At 45.4% G+C, this 20,051-nt stretch overlaps 2 protein-coding genes and 3 non-coding genes across 6 annotated transcripts in view; all 5 read right to left on the bottom strand.

Annotated features, from left to right (window-relative positions):
• Window positions 1-1,044: 1,044 nt before the first annotated feature.
• On the bottom strand, window positions 1,045-11,490 carry NCL (nucleolin). Its single transcript, XM_044241841.1, has 14 exons — window positions 11,335-11,490; window positions 9,865-9,981; window positions 8,054-8,543; window positions 7,265-7,468; window positions 6,954-7,040; window positions 6,611-6,752; window positions 5,728-5,852; window positions 5,032-5,155; window positions 4,009-4,166; window positions 3,414-3,537; window positions 3,030-3,163; window positions 2,300-2,426; window positions 1,713-1,936; window positions 1,045-1,530 (listed from the first exon to the last, which is right to left on the bottom strand). The coding sequence occupies exons 1-14, from the start codon at window positions 11,350-11,352 to the stop codon at window positions 1,454-1,456; spliced, it is 2,151 nt and encodes a 716-aa protein (XP_044097776.1). The 5' UTR covers window positions 11,353-11,490; the 3' UTR covers window positions 1,045-1,453.
• On the bottom strand, window positions 2,109-2,243 carry LOC122903871. Its single transcript, XR_006384071.1, has one exon. It is a non-coding gene; the product is annotated as a small nucleolar RNA SNORA75 (small nucleolar RNA).
• LOC122903884 lies at window positions 2,803-2,883 on the bottom strand. Its single transcript, XR_006384085.1, has one exon. It is a non-coding gene; the product is annotated as a small nucleolar RNA SNORD20 (small nucleolar RNA).
• On the bottom strand, window positions 6,841-6,910 carry LOC122903883. The gene has a single exon (XR_006384084.1). It is a non-coding gene; the product is annotated as a small nucleolar RNA SNORD82 (small nucleolar RNA).
• LOC122902411 (serine/arginine repetitive matrix protein 1-like) overlaps window positions 11,362-20,051 on the bottom strand; it is a 40,006-nt gene continuing 31,316 nt past the window's right edge. For both annotated transcript variants that reach the window (XM_044241844.1, XM_044241845.1), the window contains exon 3: window positions 11,362-12,172. In XM_044241844.1, coding sequence (XP_044097779.1) covers window positions 11,362-12,172 — 811 coding nt within the window. The remainder of the gene's footprint in view (window positions 12,173-20,051) is intronic.

Here is a 20,051-nt window from a genome sequence, read left to right on the forward strand (position 1 = left end):
GAATTTGAGAGGTGTGGGTGGGGGTAGGGAAGAAAAAGTGAAACAAAATGGGATCAGAAGGGAGACAACCCATGAAACTTAAGCTCACAAAACAAACTCAAGGGTTGCTTGGGGGGAGGGGGTACGGAGAGGGTGGCTAGGTTATGGACATTGGGTAGAGTATGTGATATATCGTGGAGTGCTGTGAAATGTGTAAGCCGGACGACCAGACCTGTATCCCTGGGGTAAATGATACATTATAGGTTAATTAAAATAATTTTAAATTTATTTTTAAGTAATTTCTGTACCTAATGTGGGACTCAAACTCACCCTAAAACTAAGAGCTGAATGCTCCACTAGCCAGGTACCCCTTCAACATGTTGACTAGTCTGATCGAAACAGGTGGTTAGAGTCCATGTGGTGTTTGGATTTGGATGGCTAGGTTAAAGGATTTCTGCTCTGTAGCATCTGGGGCATTGTTTAAGTAATCCTGTTAATCCCTTGGCACAGATCTTTCATATGTCCCTTAACTTTTATTAGAGGTAGAGAGGACAAAGATACTTAAATTAGGGACTACCAAACACAGGCTAATACCAAAGCCCTTTCTCATCAGTTTAACCTGAGGGTGTTGGAGGACTTAGAAAAAATACAAAGTCCACCCACTGGATTGATAGTTTCCTCTCCAGGCTCACTCACAGTCCCAAAGCCCCCATGGTTCAGTCATCTGGCACAAATTCTATGGAGTCACTGCCAATTCCAGAATCCTCGCTCTCCACCGCATGCCTCAGGAGGCCTGACCAATGTGCTCCTGGCCCCTCTCCAGAACTTCTTCAGGATACCTGATATTCTCAGGCCTCCTACAAGCAGGATAAGGCACAGGGAATTCCAACAAGCCTTTCATTTCACCTTTCCAGCCATTTCACCAAAATTTACAGCCAGAATACTTGAAACCAATTTATCAAGCACTTCCAGGAGGGGTGGCGGGGTGGACCTGGAGTGGCCGAGCTGGCTTTGCCATGCTCCACCTTCACTACAGTCCAGGAGAAACACTCTAGGAAGTACAAGTCTGGCACCAGAGTTTAGGACTTTTAATTTGTCCCAAAGTTGCTGAAGCAAAAACCATGATAAAACATTCTGCTTTCCTTTACACCCCCCAACGCAAAAAACAAAAAACAAAACTATTTGTAGGAAAAAAATGGTTTTTGTACATGGGAAGAAACAATATAAATTCAAAACTTACAGATAAGGATTAGCTCTATCACTCATCTCTTTAAAAAGTTTATATGAATATCCAGTCAAAACCAACAGGGTATCTCCCTTGAAATGTTATCTATACGAATTTCCAAGTAGACCATAGGACTGTACTGTCTTGGAATGTCCTCAGAAGGCTCTGTCATTGATCAGGTAACAGAGTAAAAACCCCAGAGTCCTTTTCTTTCAAACAGAAGAGGGAAAAACAGAGGGATGGAAGAAACTATTCAAACTTCGTCTTCTTTCCTTGTGGCTTGTGGTCTCCCCCTCCTCCTCTGCCTCCTCGGAAGCCTCCTCGCCCTATAGGAAGGCAAGACATTATTAAAGAGTTAAGTGCAAAGCTGCCGGGAACCCTCCCCTCCCCAGAGTGACCAGTGAGAACCTGGAGACTGAGACAATGGACCCTGGGCTCTGGGCACATTGTTTAGTGCATGTGCCACAGTGCCCAGTACATACAAAACGAAGCCCCCCAGCCTCCTTACCTCCAAAGCCTCCCCGGCCTCTGCCACCAAATCCACCTCGGCCTCCTCTGCCACCACCTCGGCCTCCAAAGCCACCTCTGCCTCCACCGCGGCCTCCAAAGCCACCTTCACCCTTAGGCTTGGCCCAGTCCAAAGTAACTTTGTTTCCATCAATTTCACCATCTTCCATGGCCTCCTTCGCAGCTTTGGCATCTTCCTCACTGTTGAAGTCTACAAAACCAAACCTAAAAGGCCAAATGAAATTGCCCATTACAGAAGACATACTGAACAAGTGCCTGGATTAACCTCACATGCTAGACACCAATCCCATAGGAAACAGGTGCGATCAACGGAGAAAGACCCCAGTAATAGGAGCTACCCAGAAGGTTGAAACTGATTTTACTGTTTGAACCTCAGAAATGTCTCACAAAACAGCAAAATATACCTCTGAAAGGACAGAAGGTAAAATAATGCTAACTGTGAATTGTCTCTTCTTCTCGTGCGAATCCGTAAACTGCCACCAATCGACAGAAAGGAGCTCAATGAGAAGATCTGCCAGATGGGAGGTCTCCACTTAGCAGACGCTGAACATTCCCTGCTCAGCTTACCCTTTGGAGGACCCAGTCTCCCGGTCAGTGACTATCCTTGCCCGAACAGAGCCATCAAACGACTCCTTTAATGTTTCTTCTGTGGTATCCTCAGACAGACCTTTGACAAACAAAGTTTTGGACGGCTCTACGGAAGAAAAATTGTACATTTTACCTAAAGCCACCATTCACAATAACCAGATGCTGGCTTTCAATATGTCCAGTATGAGACTACTGGCCAAGAATGCTCATCTTAGCAGATGCAAGCCCTTCACTTAAAGGCTACTTTAAAAAAAAAAGCAGGTAAAAGCAACTTAGTAAACTCATGAATTAAAACAAAAGACATATATCAAGCACCATCTTAAACTTACACTGATTACCAGAGCAGCTGAGATCCTATCTCAGATCCTTTATGGAAAGCAGAAGCAATGCAAATCAGACAGAGAGCTCCCTAAGCAGAAAGCTTTTTGCAATGATCACACAGGGCAGTAACCAGGGGCAGATGTGCTGCTTGGAGAAGACAGCTGGATCAGAACTTGACTATCTAGAGGAATTTTCTTGAGATTTCATCAATTATTTTCTCAGATAATCAGTCATCATATCCAGTATCCTTCACTCAGCAACAAGAGATAAACAAAAAAGTTCATCTCTAAATCGAACCCAAAAGACCCCCCAAAACAAAACACCCCAATACAGCAACACACCGAGGATTGCTGACCCACAACACCATACCCTATTAAATATAACTCACGGCTTCTGGCATTGGGTGATCCTCTGGGTCCTTGCAACTCCAGTCTGATTGCTCTGCCCTCAATTTCCCTTTTATTACAGGAATTTAAAGCTTCTTTAGCATCTTCAAATGAAGCAAATTCTATAAATGCATACCTGAGAACAATCAATCAATACTTAGAGCAAGTCACCAAGCACATGGCTCCTATGCTGTCATCTACCACCACCACGCCTTTTACCTTAAGGAGACACTTAAATGATGCTCTTTATACAAATCTGTGGAGCTAAGATGATTCAGCTTCCAGTAGTATCCAGGAAAAACAATAATTTTACCCCCCTTTTTAGAGCTATGCAATACATTCTTAGAGCACATTAATGGGTAACCTAAAGATACTAGTTATTTTACCCTTTAGATTTGCCATTTTGGTTCTGGGGCACTTTAATAAAAGTTGCCTTCTCAAATACTTCCTGAAGGGTTTCTTCTGTTGCACTGTAAGAAAGGTTGCTTAAAACCAGTGTTTTTGATTCACCTACAAAAAAAAAAAAAAAAAAACAAAAAACAGATAAACAAAAAACCAAAAACAACAAATGAAGACTCTGAAGCAACGGTCACCAAGTTTAGTCACAGCTATAATACCTTCCTCAAGAACTCCCATACCTAGGAAGAGTTAGCATACCAACCGCGACGCAGGTGGACTTCCACCTATTACTCAGACTGAGCACTAGTCATGCACCGTTTCAGTCCTGTTACCTAGAGACCTAAAAGCTACTTGTCTACCATCTTCCTAGATTCTAATCTATCAATGCACACTAAAGTAAAAAAGCATACACTCGAAGGAAGCTAATCTATATTCTAATGCAAAATGACTTCGTACAACTCTCACTCAAGACAGTTATTACAAATAGAGGCATAGCTTGTTTGATGTTTTTCTACATCTGATTAGTTAACTTAAAGCACAAAGATTCCAACCCATCAATCCCAGAATCCTATAAATTCTTACCACTCCAAGTGCTATTCTTTCCACCTCTATAGTCTTGACTTTGACCCTTCTCTCCAGTGTAGTACAGGGAAATAGACCGCCCATCTATCTCTGTTCCCTGCTTTTCTTCCAAGGTTTTTTCTGCATCAGCTTCTGTCTTAAATTCAATGTAAGCAATCCTGCAACAATGGGGGGGGATATCACAAAGAACTCGTTTTCAAAAACTGTATTTTTTTTTTTTTAAAAGATGACTTTATTTGACAGAGACAGCGAGTGCGCAAACACAAGCAGAGGGAGTGAGAGAGGAGAAGGCTTCCCAACAGAGGGCTCAATCCCAGGACCTCAGGACTACCACCCAAGCTGATAGCCGATACCCAATGACTGAGCCACCCAGGTGTCCCTAAAAACCATTATTTTTAAGGTTTTATTTATTTGGCAGAGAGAGACACAATGAGAGAGTGAACACAAGCGGGTGGTGGGGGGTGGTGGCGGGAGAGGGAGAAGCAGCCTTCCCCATGTAGCAGGGCTTGATCACAGGACCTGATCATGACCTGAGCCGAAGGCAGACGCTTAACGACTGAACTACCCAGGCACCCCTAATAATCATATTTTTTTAACACAAATGTTTTAATCTCAGCAACAGAACCTTGTTTCAAATGAGTACAAGTAAAGCATTCTTTGTTTCAAACTAAAATGTTCTCGTTTTCTGCCATATTCTACTTTTCAATGAAAACTTTCCTCCCATACTACAAAAGGCTGCCAAGTATACCCAGAATATTTATTCACGGTAACCACACCTCACTGCGTAACTACTATTACTTATAAAACTAAGCATACTGCACAGTTCTTTATACATGAGCTTGCCTTTTAAAAATCACAGTGCGGGTTGAGTATATTATCTCCACTGTACAGATAGGAAACAGAGGCAGTGATTAAAGGTTAATTTGCCCAGTATCACACACACCTCAGTGAGATCAAAATTACAAAACCAGGGAAATCCAATTATTTTAATAAAACTCAACATTCCACAGACACAAAACATACCCTTTGCTCTTTCCATCCTTGCTGACTAATCTGATCTCCACAGCATCTTCAAATACTTCTTTTAATTCATCCTGAGTAACTTTGTAAGGCAGATTTTTAGCCAGAAGTGTTCTCGCATCTCGATCTAAATAAAAAAGACAGAACTGGAAACGTATGGCCTAAAAGACATTCCCTTAACCCACAAGTATCAGCTAATGGAAAAGTTCTGTTCAACAAGTAACCCGAGATACAACACACAAGGCACTCTGCCAGTATGGAGATGCAGCAGTGGCAAAAACAAAATGCTGTCATAATTCAAGCAAACTGTACACTGAATACTTAGAACAAAGTTTAAACTAAAACAGGTGCTCGGTAACTTTTGAATTAAAAAATTATGAACATTTTAAAACAAGACAAGTGAACAGAGAAAAGGTAAAGGATACAGAAAGAGTAGTTGGGGGACCTAATCTAGTTCCAGTGAGGAAAAGAACCCCATCTATATTATCCAATTCTTTTTTAATCCAAGTCTATTCTTGCTTACCTGAGATTTGAGAATTTATAACACCAGCAAGCAGTAGATGTCAACACTTGAACTCACTGAGTCCTCACATTATAAGGAAGAAAACTGAACTGTCTGGCCACTTACCTCCTGACCAGATACATACCCATTAAAAATTAGGAGAGAGCACTATCACAATGACCTGAAGCCTTACATACCTTTCTTACTGTCTTTTCCCTTTGGTTTTTCTAGTTTAATTTCATTGCCAAAAACTTTCAAACCAGTGAGCTCCAAAGCTTTTTCCAGGTCTTCAGCAGATTCAAAATCCACATAGCCAAACTTCCTTTAAGGTGGTAAGATGAAAAAAGTATTAGTGGGGGAAAACCCCATTAAAAAATACGAACTACAGAACACATACTGGAGAGCAGGAACACTAATTTGAGATGGCAAACAAACAAGTAAAAAAGCACCTACAGTGCCAAGTGTAAATATGGGGAAGAAATGGGAGTTCACCTTTGATGTCGTAGTAACCATACTGCTCATAACAACTGGTATTAACTGTCAAAAGAACCTGTTTTAAGCACTAAGAAAATTCTATCTAAAAGCAGTAACAATTATAGCTCTTCAAATCCACTACCCGTTTTTTTTTTCTTTTTTAAAGATTTGACAAAAGGCAAGTAGGCATGCACAAGCATGGGGTAAAGAGGCAGAGGAAGCAGCTGACTCTCCACTGAGCAGGGAGCCCAATTCGGGACTGGATCCCAGGACCCTGGGATCATGACCAAAGGCAGACGCATAACTGACTAAGCCACTCAGGTGCCCCAACTCCAGTATTTTTAGATTATTCTAGAAACATAAGCATCAACTTATTTAGTGCATTAACAATTTAACTAAACTGTGTAATGTGCAAGTTAGTTAAATTAACAATTTAACTAAATTGTGCAATGCACAATTTAGTGCATTAACAAAATTTAAAGGAGATTTTGAAAACTTTGATTTGGGATTTTGTATTTTGATAATCTAGTTACTTAATTCATTAGTGTCTAACATTTAAAAGACTTGCAAACCCAGAAACAACGTAAAGAACTCCCTCATACTTACCTAGACACACCAATTCTGACATCCACAACAGCAAGATCATTTTTAGCAAAAAGGTCACTGATGCCTGTCTTTAATTCAGGAGCAGATTTGCTGAAGTTCAGGTTTCCAACAAAAAGATTGAATGATGTAGTTGGTTCTGTAGCTATACAAAATATAAACTCAAAATTAGTCTATTCTATCTGCAAAGTATGGCAAGAACTTAAACTTCCACTATGCCATTTCTACACAGAGCACATCAGATATCATTAACATCACATCAGGTTTCAGTATTAAGTCCCTTTATTGTTCATCACTTGTGCTATTAGGCACCCTAACCCTCCCTTATCTCCCATTCCCTAGTTACCTTCTACTTTCTGCTTCTTGGCTTCAGGAGCTGCTTTCTGTTTGGCCATTTCCTTCTTTCGTTTTCCAGGTGCTTCTTTAACAGGCTCTGGACAAGATTTCAAACAATCTGGTTACCAGTCAGTAGCCACACATAATGAAGTGCCTCCCTTTTTTTGGATAAAGTAACCTCTGTGCCCAACGTGTGGCTCCAACTCATGACTCCACGGTCATAAGCTGCAAGCTCTACCAACTGAGCCAGCCAGATGCCCCTGAAGTTGTCTCCTTCAAATAAAAATTTCAGGGCGTACTTCAGAATCTAACTTTTAATACCTTCCTCTTCCTCCTCCTCCTCCTCCTCATCTTCCTCCTCCTCCTCCTCCTCATCTTCCTCATCCTCCTCCTCATCATCTTCATCCTCATCATCATCTTCTTCATCTTCATCCTCAGCTGTGCTCTTGGCCTTCACAGGAACAGCTTTTGCAGGGGCTTTCTTCCCTTTGGCTGGTGTAGTCTCCATAGCTTCTTCTTCAGAGTCTGAAAGTGATGCAACTTAGTAAAAAACTCAAGAGAATTCTACCAAAACATTATTAAGTTCTAAGAAAATCTAAATGAGGGGTGCCTGGGTGGCTCAGTGAGTTATATCTCTGCCTTTGGCCCAGGTCATGATCTCAGGGTCCTGGGATCGAGCCCCACGTCAGGCTCTCTGCTCAGCGGGGAGCCTGCTTCCCCTTTTCTCTCTGCCTTCTGCTCTGCCTACTTGTGATCTCTCTCCTGTCAAATAAATAAAATCTTAAAAAAAAAAAAAAGAAATCTAAAGGAAATGTAATTCTATTAATACCACTGTGCTTAGCAAATTATGGAAGGAAATTAACAGATTGGTTGGAAGCAAAATCTGCCATTATGAAAAATACTCACAAAATATGCCATTTTAAGCATTTTCTCAGGGGCAGGTAATCATTTTGGGTAACTCAAGTCTAGTGTACCATAAACATCCCAGAAACCCCTGGAATGGCTTTCATCTAACTCCAGGTTGTCATGGAATACACAGCATTACTGCTAAAACCTCATCCCAATCTATCTTACAAAAGTAGCCCAGGAACTAATGAAAGAAATCCTTACCATCTTCCTCCTCATCTTCATCATCCTCCTCATCGTCTTCATCTTCTTCTTCCTCATCATCATCCTCATCATCGGAAGCAGGGGCAACAGCAGCTGCTTTCATCACCGCTGGCTCAAATTCATCCTCATCTTCATCTTCATCCTCATCCTCCTCGTCCTCCTCTTCACTGTCATCATCTTCTTCCTCATCACTGTCTTCCTTCTTAGCATTCTTACCATTCTTTGCTCCCTTGGCTGGGGTGGCTGCTCCTTTCTTACCAGGGGTTGCTACCAATGCCTTGCCTGGTGTGGCTCCCTTCTTGCCAGGTGTTGCTACTGCTTTGGCAGGTGCAACGGTCTTTTTGGCTGGTGTAGCCGCTGCCTTTTTGCCAGGGGTAACAACTGCTTTCTTGGCTGGTGTGGCAACTGTGACTTTTTTTGTTGGGGAAACCATCACCTTCTTTGCTGGAGTGGTGGCAGCCTTCTTGCCTTTTTTCTGAGGAATGATAACCTGAAGAATAAACAAAATCAAACATAAGGCTGTTTCCAAACCCAGAAAGACGGCCTTGGTTTCGTGAATGAGTAGTAACTTCTGGAACTGGTTCTGGCTCCAGACCATATGCACTGGATGTTTGTTAGCACGTTAAACTACAGGGCCATAACATGGGTCCTTTCATGTGCCTGAAATCATTGCCTTCATCTTCAAGTGAAATACTCAACCATAACCTCTTGACCATTAAAATATCTCATGCATTATAACCCCATCTTTAAAGCCGCACAGCCTAACCTGGACTCTTGACAACAGACTGCCTGCATCCCACCTGCCACTGTATGACAGCCTTAGGCAAGGCTTTTCATTTTAAACCTTAACTTTTTTCCTCCTCTGTAAAGGGTAACAGCACCAACCTCACATATTGTTACAAATTATGAATTGAAAGATGTAATTTAAAGTCTTCCAAATAAAAAAAGCTCTACTTCTTAAATGCTACTAAATCATTTAGAGGTCCTACAGTGGGCAGTGGTATGAAGTTCACTGAAGGCTCACTCTTAAAACCAGAAAATGGGTATCAAATATACTGGACAGTTAGCCCTTACAAACCTAATACAAAGAGTGAGCATCTTAAGCTTATTAATAAAAATCATTTCTCTACATCTAACTGTACTACACCTAAGTTCTACTTTTTGCTCACTGACAGTTTTACTGGCTAATGTATTATCAGTAAAACCTTGATTAAACTCGACACGAGAAATCTGAGCACAAATATACTAGTTAGCTGTCTTCACAGCTGAGAAAATAGTAGCCAGGAATGGTAACAGGTTAACACAGGGAGGTAGCAACCCTCAACCCACACCAAGAGTTGCAGTAACCAGTTACCAGAAAACTCACAGACAATGGAATAGAGAGTAAATCCCACTTGGAGGCTGGGAAAATAATTACAACAACTCTTATTATTATTCTGGTAAAGCTAACCTCAAACCTGAATACAAGGCACAGCAATGCCACTCACTTAACAATTAACAGTTCAGGCTCTTTACTCATCTAGTATGTTAGGTTAACAGAGTCAAACTAAATGTCACAACTTGACACAACATTAACACCAAGCTCTCCACAGTGCTCATGAAAAGGGAGACTCCCAATCTTTTCTCTCAAATTCAAATACTTACCTCTATTAACAGGTCAATGAAGAGCTTGGGAAACAATCATCTCAGCAAGCCGTGGATGAATGAATATAATCTTATTTTTGTCACAATTTTCAGACATCCAATTCGCCCTCTTTTAACTCTCCATTTCATAGTGAAACACAAATCTGCATTAAGTCGTATATAATTACCTCTTCTCCACTGCTTTCATCATCTTCATCTTCTGACATGTCCTCATCTTCACTGTCTTCTTCTACCTCTTTTGGGGGAGGAGCCATTTTCTTGGGGTCACTTTGATTTTTACCAGCCTAAAAGAGACATTTAGCATATTACAGGTACATCTCAGATCATTCATATTTTTGCCATCATTCTTCAGCAGTCACCTCCCTTTCTTAAAACCCTATCTTTTCCACTGCCAAATATAAAAACTAACACGAAAACCCATTACTGAGGTCAATGTTAAAACAGAAATTGTCAACCCCCACCCCATTATTCCTGTCGGGTTTTACAAAAACCCAAGGATGAAAAAGCAGCTACAACGAATTATGTCCCTTTTCCTTTTGCCTTCGTTAAGCACATCCGTTTTTAAAACTATACTTGCAAAATCGACCATGACCTCACGCATGAATCTAATTGACTACTACTGGCTAATTTTTTTTTTAAAGATTTTATTTATTTATTTGTCAGAGAGAGAGCGAGCACAGGCAGACAGAGAGGCAGGCAGAGGCAGAGGGAGAAGCAGGCTCCCTGCCGAGCAAGGAGCCTGATGTGGGACTCGATCCCAGGACGCTGGGATCATGACCTGAGCCGAAGGCATCTGCTTAACCAACTGAGCCACCCAGGCGTCCCTACTACTGGCTAATTTTAACGGCCAACAATCCAGTCCTTCACGGGGCGGGGGGAGGGGGGAACTACACCTGAAAAAAAAGCCTCTGGTAAATTCTGGCACCAGGTCCCACACTATCACCTGAATCCAAATTCAGGGGAGGATCTTTTAGACAACTTTAAAAAAAAAAAAAAATCAGACCTCAACCTTCGGTCCTCCCCTCAAGTTCTTCCCCATGATTAACAACCCCGCCCCTTCCAGGCCCGGCGGAGCCACGTGGGGATAGCCCACAGGTCACCATGTGCGCGCTGCACCGCACAGAAAGCACGAGGGAAAGACTCCTTCTGCAGTTCACCTCGTGTCGGCTCGACTGGCCGGGGCCGACATCCCGTGGGCCGCAGAGCCTCCATCTAAAGCAATCCCACCGCCCCCCACCTCACCGCCAGGTCCCCTCAGCGGACGCCGGGACACACGCGGCGCGGCCCACGTGGCGGGCCGCGCACTAGGGCACGTGCGTCAGGAGGCGGGGTCCCGCTTGGGCCCGGCGCAGGAGTTCGGCATCATCCCTCCATCCAGGGGCCCAGCGCCCCCTCCCTACTCAGTCTCGAAGTCTTTCCGCGCCGCAGCAACCACCCGCGGAACCTGCCGAAACGCTTCACCTAGCCACCGAAAAACCAAAAGCCGCGAGACCTCCCCACTAATCGCGCGAGATTTCCCGCAGCATGGCGCCCTCGAACGCGCCCGGGACGGCGCGCAGGCCCTCCTCCTCGCGGCGCCGCGCGCGCGCTCCTCAGAAAGCAGGCCTCGACGTCCATGCTTGCGCAAGCCTTCTTACCTTTGCGAGCTTCACCATGATGGCGGCTTATGCCGGCAGAGTGTGTGGCGGGCGAGTGGCGCAGAGGAGCCTAGACAACCCAAGCGACGTCGATGGCGGCCGCTGATACAGAGGATCCAGGAGCACGTATACTCGGCTGCTAGCTAGCGCTCGAGACTGAGGCGAAAGACTGAGCCTGCCCAGTAATCGCCTCTGGAAAGCCGACGACGGCGCCCTCGTGACTCCGTCTCGGCCTATCAGAGGTTGCGTCCATCCCCTGGACCAATCGGGAGCCTCTACCCCAGAACGGCGCGGGGCGGGACGCAGGCGGGAGGGGGCGGGCCGAGGCGGGTAGGGGAGTGGGGAGGGGATTCGGCGGCGGCGCCCTGGGGGCGGGACTCGCTTTGTGCAAGGCTGGCGCCGATTGGGTAGTGTTGCCGCGGTTCCTAAAATGCCCCTTCGCGGCCTGTTCTTCCGGCGTCTGCGCGGTGGGACGGAAGATTTTGGCGCCGCTTGTTCCTGAGTCCCGGGCGGCTGGCTAGGGGTGGTTTCGGGTTCCCGAATGTGTCGAGGTCCTGTCGACTGAGGAGGCCTTGGAGATGCTGCGCGGCTCCGGCCCGCTCTCCACGGTGAGCGGTCCGGCGGCCGTGGAGAGAGCCGTTCGTCTCCCGTTTCCCCGCTGATGAGACCGAGACCTCCGGAAACTCGGGGACCGCATAGGTTCGCAGAGCCCTCGTCGGAGGCCCACGTCAGCTCCGCCCGCCAACGAACGAGGGCCCAGAAATTCCCCGTCTGCAGGTGGCTCTCTCTCCCGGGCCACGTGTCCGAAGCTGCCTCCGGAGAGCCGCGGATTTCTGAGCTGGTGCACAAATAGCATATTTAATGTCAAGTAACCTCACGCACTAGGTATTTCTCCCAATGAGGAGCCGGCCCAGAGAGAGAACTTTCTGGTGATCGCCAGGTGTCATAACTGGGGTGGAGAGAGGAACCTGACCAAGCACAGAGCCAACCCTTTGACCACTTACAAGTTCCCTTTTTGTTACTTGAAACTAAAGCATACATTAAAATGTGACTGAATTCAGTATCACCAAATGGTGATAGGAGGACGGATAGGAGTCGGTCAAAACCAAAGGAAAAGTTCCCTCAATGCAGAGGCACAGAGGGTTCTTTGCGTTGTGCTTCTGCCGATTACTTTGATGGGTCATTGTGGGCAAACTTCACTCGTGCCAAATTTAACGCAGAGCACTTCCTGCAGTATAGAGACTGCCTAGGACATATCCTGGGCAGCTGGTACCTAAAATGTTTCTACAAAACCATGCCTGTTACCTTCGGCTATGACAGTATTTCCATAATTGAACTGCGGTTCAGAATCACCTCTGGAGATTCTAATTAAAGAGGTTTGGGCTGGGGACCAGGATTTTGTATTTTAACAAGGGCACATGGGGATTCTTGGTGAGCAATCAAGTTATTTTGCAGTTCTTAACTAGCATATACCTGGGACTTGAGTATGTAGGAAATCCACAGCTACTCATGGGGGCTCTGATCAGGGAGGAGGCTGGGGCCAGTACTGGGGTCAGCACCCTGCTTTCTGACCTGTGGAGATCCCCGGAGGAAGTTAATTTTCTGAACTCTGAGATGGGGACCAGGAGACACTTCTTGGGTTATGGGGGACAGAAAGAACGGCATGGGCCAAGGCATGGTAGAATAAGACCCTGATGGGTTTTTTTGGTTTTTTGTTTCTGTTTTGTTTTTAAAGATTTTACTTATTTGACAGAGAAAGAGAGAACATGGGGTGGGGGGCAAGGAGAGAGGGAGAAGCAGACTCCCTGCTAAGTAGGAAACCCAATGAGCAACTTGGTCCCAGGACCCCTGGATCATGACCTGAGCAGAAAGCAGATGCTTAACGGGTTGAGCCACCCCCGGCACCCGAAGACTCTGGTATTTTCAAGCAGTTTGGCTCAGAGTAAGATTAGGGCACTCATAGGAAGAGGCTGGAGAGATAAGCAGTAAGGCATGATTGAGTGAAAATATTCTGGAAACACTGGCATGGCTGGCTCCTTGTTCAGATCTGTTTATATCACCTAAGAGGTTTTCCCTGATCCTCTAATGAAAAGTGCCACCCAGGGACTCCCTATCACATCACCCTAACTGAGTCATCTGCAGGTACATATTACTGCCTGGCATGTTTCTTGACTGTTTATTGTTTGTTTGCTCCCTCCGCAGCCATGAGAACATAGGTTTTGTTCTCTGCTATATTCCTGGCACCTAAAGCATTGGCAGACACAGTAGAGGTGAAAATTACTTATTGAATGAATGAATGAATGAATGAACATGGTTTAGGTAAAAGAAGTAGTTGGGAGATCCAGTATTGTTTAATGTTCAAGTCCCTTGCTTTGGAGTCAGTCTGGGATAGAAAAGTAGTAATGCTCAACATTTATATAATGCTTTACTATGTTCCAAGCAGTATTCTAGTTTCTTTACATATTGATTCGTTTACAAGAAGGTTACCTCTATTTTACAGAACTAGGGCACAGAGAGGTAAATCAATTGTCCAGGGTCACACAGCTAGTAAGTAGAGGAGCTAGGACCCTACTCTGTCATTCCAGGTTCTTCATCTATAAAATAGGGATCATAATAGTACCAACCTCTTGGGTCATTATGGTATTAAGTAAGATGCTGCATGTATTTTTTTTTTAATTTTATTTTTTTATTTATTTGACAGAGAGAGGTCACAAGTAGGCAGAGAGGCAGGCAGAGAGAGAGGAGAAAGCAGTCTCCCTGCTGAGCAGAGAGCCCGATGCGGGACTTGATCCCAGGACCCTGAGATCATGACCCGAGCCGAAGGCAGCGGCTCAACCCACTGAGCCACCCAGGCGCCCCGCTGCATGTATTTTTTGAGGGCATATAATAAGCCCTAAGCCCTGAATTAATTTTTTTGAAGATTTATTTATTGGGGCACCTGGGTGGCTCAGTTGGTTAAGTGTCTGCCTTTGGCTCAGGTCATGATCTCAGGGTCCCTGTTCAGCTCAGTGGGGAGCCAGACTCTCCCTCTCCCCCCACCCTTCCCACCCCCGGCTCATGCTATCTCACTCTCTTTCTCTGTCTCTCAAATAAATAAATAACATCTTTTTAAAAAATTAAAAAATACTTATATTTTAGAGTACACAGGCAAATGGGGGGAGGGGGTGGAGGGAAAGAGAGAATCTCGAGGAGACTCCCCACTGAGTGGGAAGGAAGCCCAATGTGAGGCTCAATCCCATGACCTTGAGATTATGACCTGAGCCGAAATCAGGAGTCGGACATTCAACTGACTGAGCCACCCAGGTCTCCCAGCCCTCCATTAATTTTTAGCCATTGTTACTATTGACAGACTTGGTGACTTGGATAAAGAGGGAGAAAGGATAATTTACTTCCATTATCTGCTGAGTGTGTATGTAAGTGGAATGACACTAGGAGGGGTGCAGGTCTTGGGAGGCGCTAATGAGTTCCGTGTTGGACACGCTGAGTGCATGAGAGATACCCATTGCTTCGGGCAATTGGTCCTGCAGAGATGGTCACACAGCCACAGGCTGTATGTGGACGGCCCAGAATAGCCAGAGTGAGGAGAGGAAGCAGCCCAGGCCTGGTGGGAGACATCTAGAAGTTGAGAGAAGGTTCAGAGGCAAAAGCAGAGCCAGAGAGGGAGTTTAATTTTTTATTTATTTTTTTAAGGTTTTATTTGTTTATCTGAGAGACAGAACACAAGCGAGGGGTAGGAGCAGAGGGAAAGGGATAATTAGACTCCCTGCTAAGGTAGGGCTCCATCCCAGGACCCTTAGATCACGACCTGAGTCAAAGCCAAACAATTAACTGACTGAGCCACCCAGGTGCCCCAGAGAGGGTAATTTCAGAAGCCAAGAAAAGAGAGGGTTTCAAGAAAAAGGGAAGAAAGAACAGTGTTCACTGCCATAAGGTCAAATGAGGTGAGGTCCCAGAGGGTTTTCTAGATTTGGTATTGAGAAATGAGGGAGATGCTGTCAAGGCTTGTTTTCTTGTGCTGGGGTAGAAGTCACTCTGACCATAGATGGAGAGCAGTGGTACTAAATACAGGGTCCCCTTGGAGAAAGCGCCCTTGGGAGAGGGAATGTTCCCTCTACTGATGCTGTCCAAGGAGGAAGATGAACTTTGGGTTACCTTTGGAGAAGGAGGCAGTAGAGGGAGAGTTGGAAGGTCAGAAAGAAAACGAGAGGACAGATTAAGTGAGGAAGGATCCTTTTATAAAGGTCCAGACCAATTTGAGACTAAAGGTAAGAGTACCTGTGTAGTTCCCAGTAAGTCTATCCCAGAATGTGGGCTGGGGGTGGCAGTAGCAAGATTGACCTGTCAGTCTGGCACAGTAAGTGTCTTCCAAGTGCCCAGACAGCATGAAAGGTGCTTAATAAACATCCACTCGTTGCACAGAGTGTGGACGTTAGAATCATAGTAGCTCCCATCTATTGAAAGAATGGGAGGTTGTCTTCCGAAGGAAAGGGACAGAGTAGGATGGGAGTTTAATGAGCACAGACTGGTAGGGGAAAAGGAGGGGACACTCTTAAATGCCCAAGGAGTGAATTTATTTATTTATTTATTTTTAAAGATTTTATTTATTTATTTGACAGAGATCACAAGTAGGCAGAGAGGCAAGCAGAGAGAGAGGAGGAAGCAGGCTCCCTGCTGAGCAGAGAGCCCGATGCCGGGCTCGATCCCAGGACCCTGAGATCATGACCTGAGCCGAAAGCAGAGGCTTTAACCCACTGAGCCACCCAGGCGCCCCCCCAAGGATTGAATTTAAAGGCATGTAAAGGTTGGGGTGCCTGGCTGGCTCAGTTGGTGGAGCATGAAACTCTTGATCTCAGGGTTGTGAGGTTGAGTCCCATGTTGGGTTTAGAGATTGCTTTAAAAAAAAATCTTATTAAAAAAAATGGTATCCAAGAGAATGTAAATTGGTGTGGCAGCTATGGAAAATGATATACAGGTTTCTCAAGAAATTAAAAAACGGGCACCTGTGTGGTTCAGTGGGTTGAAGCCTCTGCCTTGGGCTCAGATTATGGTCCTAGGGTCCTGGGATTGAGCCCCTCTTCAGGCTCTTTGCTCAGCGGGGAGCCTGCTTCTTCCTCTCTTTCTCTGCCTGCCTCTCCACCTACTTGTGATCTCTCTCTCTGTCAAATAAATAAATAAAATATTTTTAAAAAAAGAAATAAAAAAATAGAGCCACCATATGATCCAGCAATCCACTTCTGGGTATATTTCCAGGAAATGAAAACAGGATCTCAAAAAGATATCTGCACCCCCATGTTCACTGAAGCATTATTCACCATAGCCAATAACGGAAACAACCTAACTGTCCAGCAATGGATGAATGGATAAAGAAGATGTGATACACACACACACATACACACACACACACCTGGAATATTATTCAGCCAAAAGAAAGAAAGACATCTTGTCATTTGGGATGACATGGATGGACCCAGAGGTTATTATGCAAAGTGAAATAAACCAGACAAAAACAAATACTGCATGTTGTCCCTTATATGTGGAATTCCAAGAAAAGAAAAAAAAAAAAAAACTTTAACTCTTAAGGGTGCCTGGGTGGCTCAGTCGTTAAGTATCTGCCTTTGCTTCAGGTCATGATCCCAGGGTCCTGGAATTGAGTCCCACAGTGGGCTCCTTGCTCAGTGGGGAGCCTGCTTCTCTCTCTGCCTCTACCTGCCACTCTGCCTGCTTGTGCTCTCTCTCTCTCTGACAAAAAAATAAATAAATAAAATCTTTTTTTTTTTAATCTTTTTTTTTTTAAGATTTTATTTATTTATTTGACAGAGAGAGATCACAAGTAGGCAGAGAGGCAGGCAGAGAGAGAGAGAGGAGGAAGCAGGCTCCCTGTCGAGCAGAGAGCCCGATGCGGGACTCGATCCCAGGACCCTGAGATCATGACCTGAGCCGAAGGCAGCGGCTTAACCCACTGAGCCACCCAGGCGCCCCAAATAAAATCTTTAAAAAAAAAAAATACCGTATTGTAGAATTGAAATTTGCTAAGAGTAGAACTTCAGCATTCTCACCAAAACAGAAGAGATAAGTGTCTGAGGTGATGGATGTGTCAATTAACTAACCGGGGAAAACCCTTCTGTGTCTACGTGTATAAAATCACCATGACACATCCACTTTAAATATCCGACAATTTTAAATGCCAATTGTACCTCAAAATTGAAATTTAAAAGGCAAATGCAGAGCGTCTAAAAATAAATAAAAGGTAAGTAAAATGCCAGATGAAATAAATTGCTTGTAGCCAAAACAGGGAAGAGTAGACGATGCCTTTGAACAAGATGACATCCTTCAGGGTGGACCTCCCTTGCAAGGTCCAAATGCACTAGACCTTGGAGGAGGGGAAACTAGTGTGAATTTTCCCTAGCATCTAATGGGAGGGAAACGGAAGGTTCTACCTCTCCACTCAGTGCCCTTCTGCCTCTGTGCTTCTCATCTATGAAACGAAGGCAGGAAATTATTTTTCCCTTTGCCAAGGATATGGCTGAGTATTAAGAGTAAAGCCAAGATGGCTCAGATCCACAATCTCAAGGGTTCTAAATCAGAGATTCTAGAAAGAAAACCGTAGGTGGCCAACCCAAATGCCCAGAAACTTAAGGAAGTCTCCCTCCAGTGTGGTTCTTTTGCCGCCAGGATTCCAGTGCTCTCCTCTATCTCTGTACAGGGATGACCACGACCGCAGGGTCTGTAACTAGGACCACAGGGTCTACGCAGAGTAGACCTCAGACACTCAGGTCCTATGCAGAAGCACAGGAATTTTGTTTCCAAATCCTGCTTTTTAAAAAATTTTTCTAAAAATGACTTATTTGTTGTATTGCAAAGCACACACATGGTATAAAGTACAAACAGTTCAAAAACAGACACAGTCAATGGTCTCTTCCCTCCCTGTCCCCTGGCCACTGTGTCCCAGGACAGTGCCAGCAGCAGTCTCTCGCATATACTTCCAGATTCAGGCACCGCGTTTGCAAATAGACATGTGCGTATTTATTATATTGAACACAAATGCTATTTACATACTGTACACTCATAGGAATACACCTTTTTTTTCGACTAGATTTATCTCGGAACTCCACATCAATGCATGCAAAGCTGCCTCGTCCTTTTAAATAGTTACAGAGTGTTGCTCATGTGGAAGGATCCTTTATCTGACTATTTGTCCTTACTTCTGGGCATTGGGGTTTGTTTGCTATGTGTTGCTTCTCCAAACTGCCAGAGTCAATAAACTTTTTACACACTTTATTTTGCACATATCTAATTATACCTGTAGAATACTTAAATGGAGAACAGTGGGGTTAAAGGGTATAGTCTTTCACATCTCCATCAGTGCTCTCCCAAGTGTGGCCTTTGGTTGGGGTTTCCGGTGGCAGCTCCAGCCAAGGGTGATGCCCCTGCCCTGGGTGCTGGTGCTCTCTGCTGCCCTCAGAGCTCCAGGCTGAGGCTGCAATGAACATCTCCTCAGAGGAGGAGTGGTGGGGGAGGTGTGTGAGGTCCCCACATCCGCTGGGGTATTGCTTTCATTTTTTCCCTGGAATTTTCATACTGGGAATCTGACTAGCCTCTGACACCAGCCCATGGTCTCCATTTGGTACTGTCTTGTAGAGCCACTGGCCACCTCTTTTCCCCGCTGCCAGCCCTGTTGTCACCCCCCACTATGGATTGCATCTTTCTGCACAAGGGGTCCACTCTGGGCCCCCTAGGGCACCTCTGCACCCTTGAGACCCAGCCGGCCACAGTGGGCCTCACACCAGCATGGTCCCACAGCCCACTGGAGGAAGTCTATGCATCTTCAGACTCCAGTTCCCAGATCCAGACTTCCAGGAACCAATGCCTCAGTAAGGCTCCAACCAGCAAAGAAAAATCGCCTCAGATATCTAAAACAGAGGGAGTTTAAAGCAAGGAGTTGGTTGAAAGAATTGTCCAGAATTGCTGGGAAGCCAAGAGGGGCACAAGGCACAGACAGAAAGATGTCTCCACCCTCAGACTGTGGTCCCATGGAAGGCTGGTCCACTGAAAGGCCATGGTGGAGGGACTGGGGGCTGCTTCCGGGGCAGCTACCTAAAGCAGAAGGTTGGAGCTCTGGGCAGGGGGAGGGGAAGGAAGGATGGGAGGCAGCCATGGGCACCCCACTGGCCTTGAGAGGAATTCACAGCCTCAACTCCAGGGCACCCAGCTTGCCTGAGCCCAGAGGCCTGTGGTGTCTGCCTTTGTCCTCTCTCACAGCCCAGAGCCAGCCCTCAGCTCCTCACCGCACCAGTGGCCAGGCCTGTCCCCCACGAGACAAATCCTGAATGTGAACCATCCTTCTCCCAACAGGGGCCCAGAAAGTCTTCCCTGAGGTCCCAGGGAAGGATGGCTCTCACTTCCACCTCCCCAGCACCTAACCAGCCTCTTCTCTCCAGGGGCTCCTCCCTTTCCCCTCCTTTCCCTCTGGACTGTTACCCTACCCTCTACTTCACAGAGGAAAACAGACGTCCCCAGGGTACTCTTCCAGCCTGATTTACACCTAGCCAAGTCCCTAGCTCCCCTTCAAGGATCCAGGGAAGCTGGAATCATTTCTAAAACCACACCCTTTCTCCTGAGCCCTCCCCTCCACTCCTGGGGGCCCATCACAGTGCTCTCCCTCAGCCACCCCTACCCTTTCAACACTTCCTCTCTTCTATCACCCTTCAGGGGAGCAA

Source organism: Neovison vison, chromosome 3 (genome assembly GCF_020171115.1).
Source record: "Neovison vison isolate M4711 chromosome 3, ASM_NN_V1, whole genome shotgun sequence".
In the NCBI taxonomy this organism is placed as follows: Eukaryota; Metazoa; Chordata; class Mammalia; order Carnivora; family Mustelidae; genus Neogale; species Neogale vison.

Excerpts from the sequence above, each read along its gene's own strand:
- NCL (XM_044241841.1), bottom strand. Across the intron at positions 8,544-9,864 it reads ATGAAAGCAGTGGAGAAGAG|GTTATCATTCCTCAGAAAAA; the intron begins GTAATTATATAC and ends TTTATTCTTCAG. Across the intron at positions 2,427-3,029 it reads ATCACCCAATGCCAGAAGCC|AGCCGTCCAAAACTTTGTTT; the intron begins GTGAGTTATATT and ends TTTCTTCCGTAG.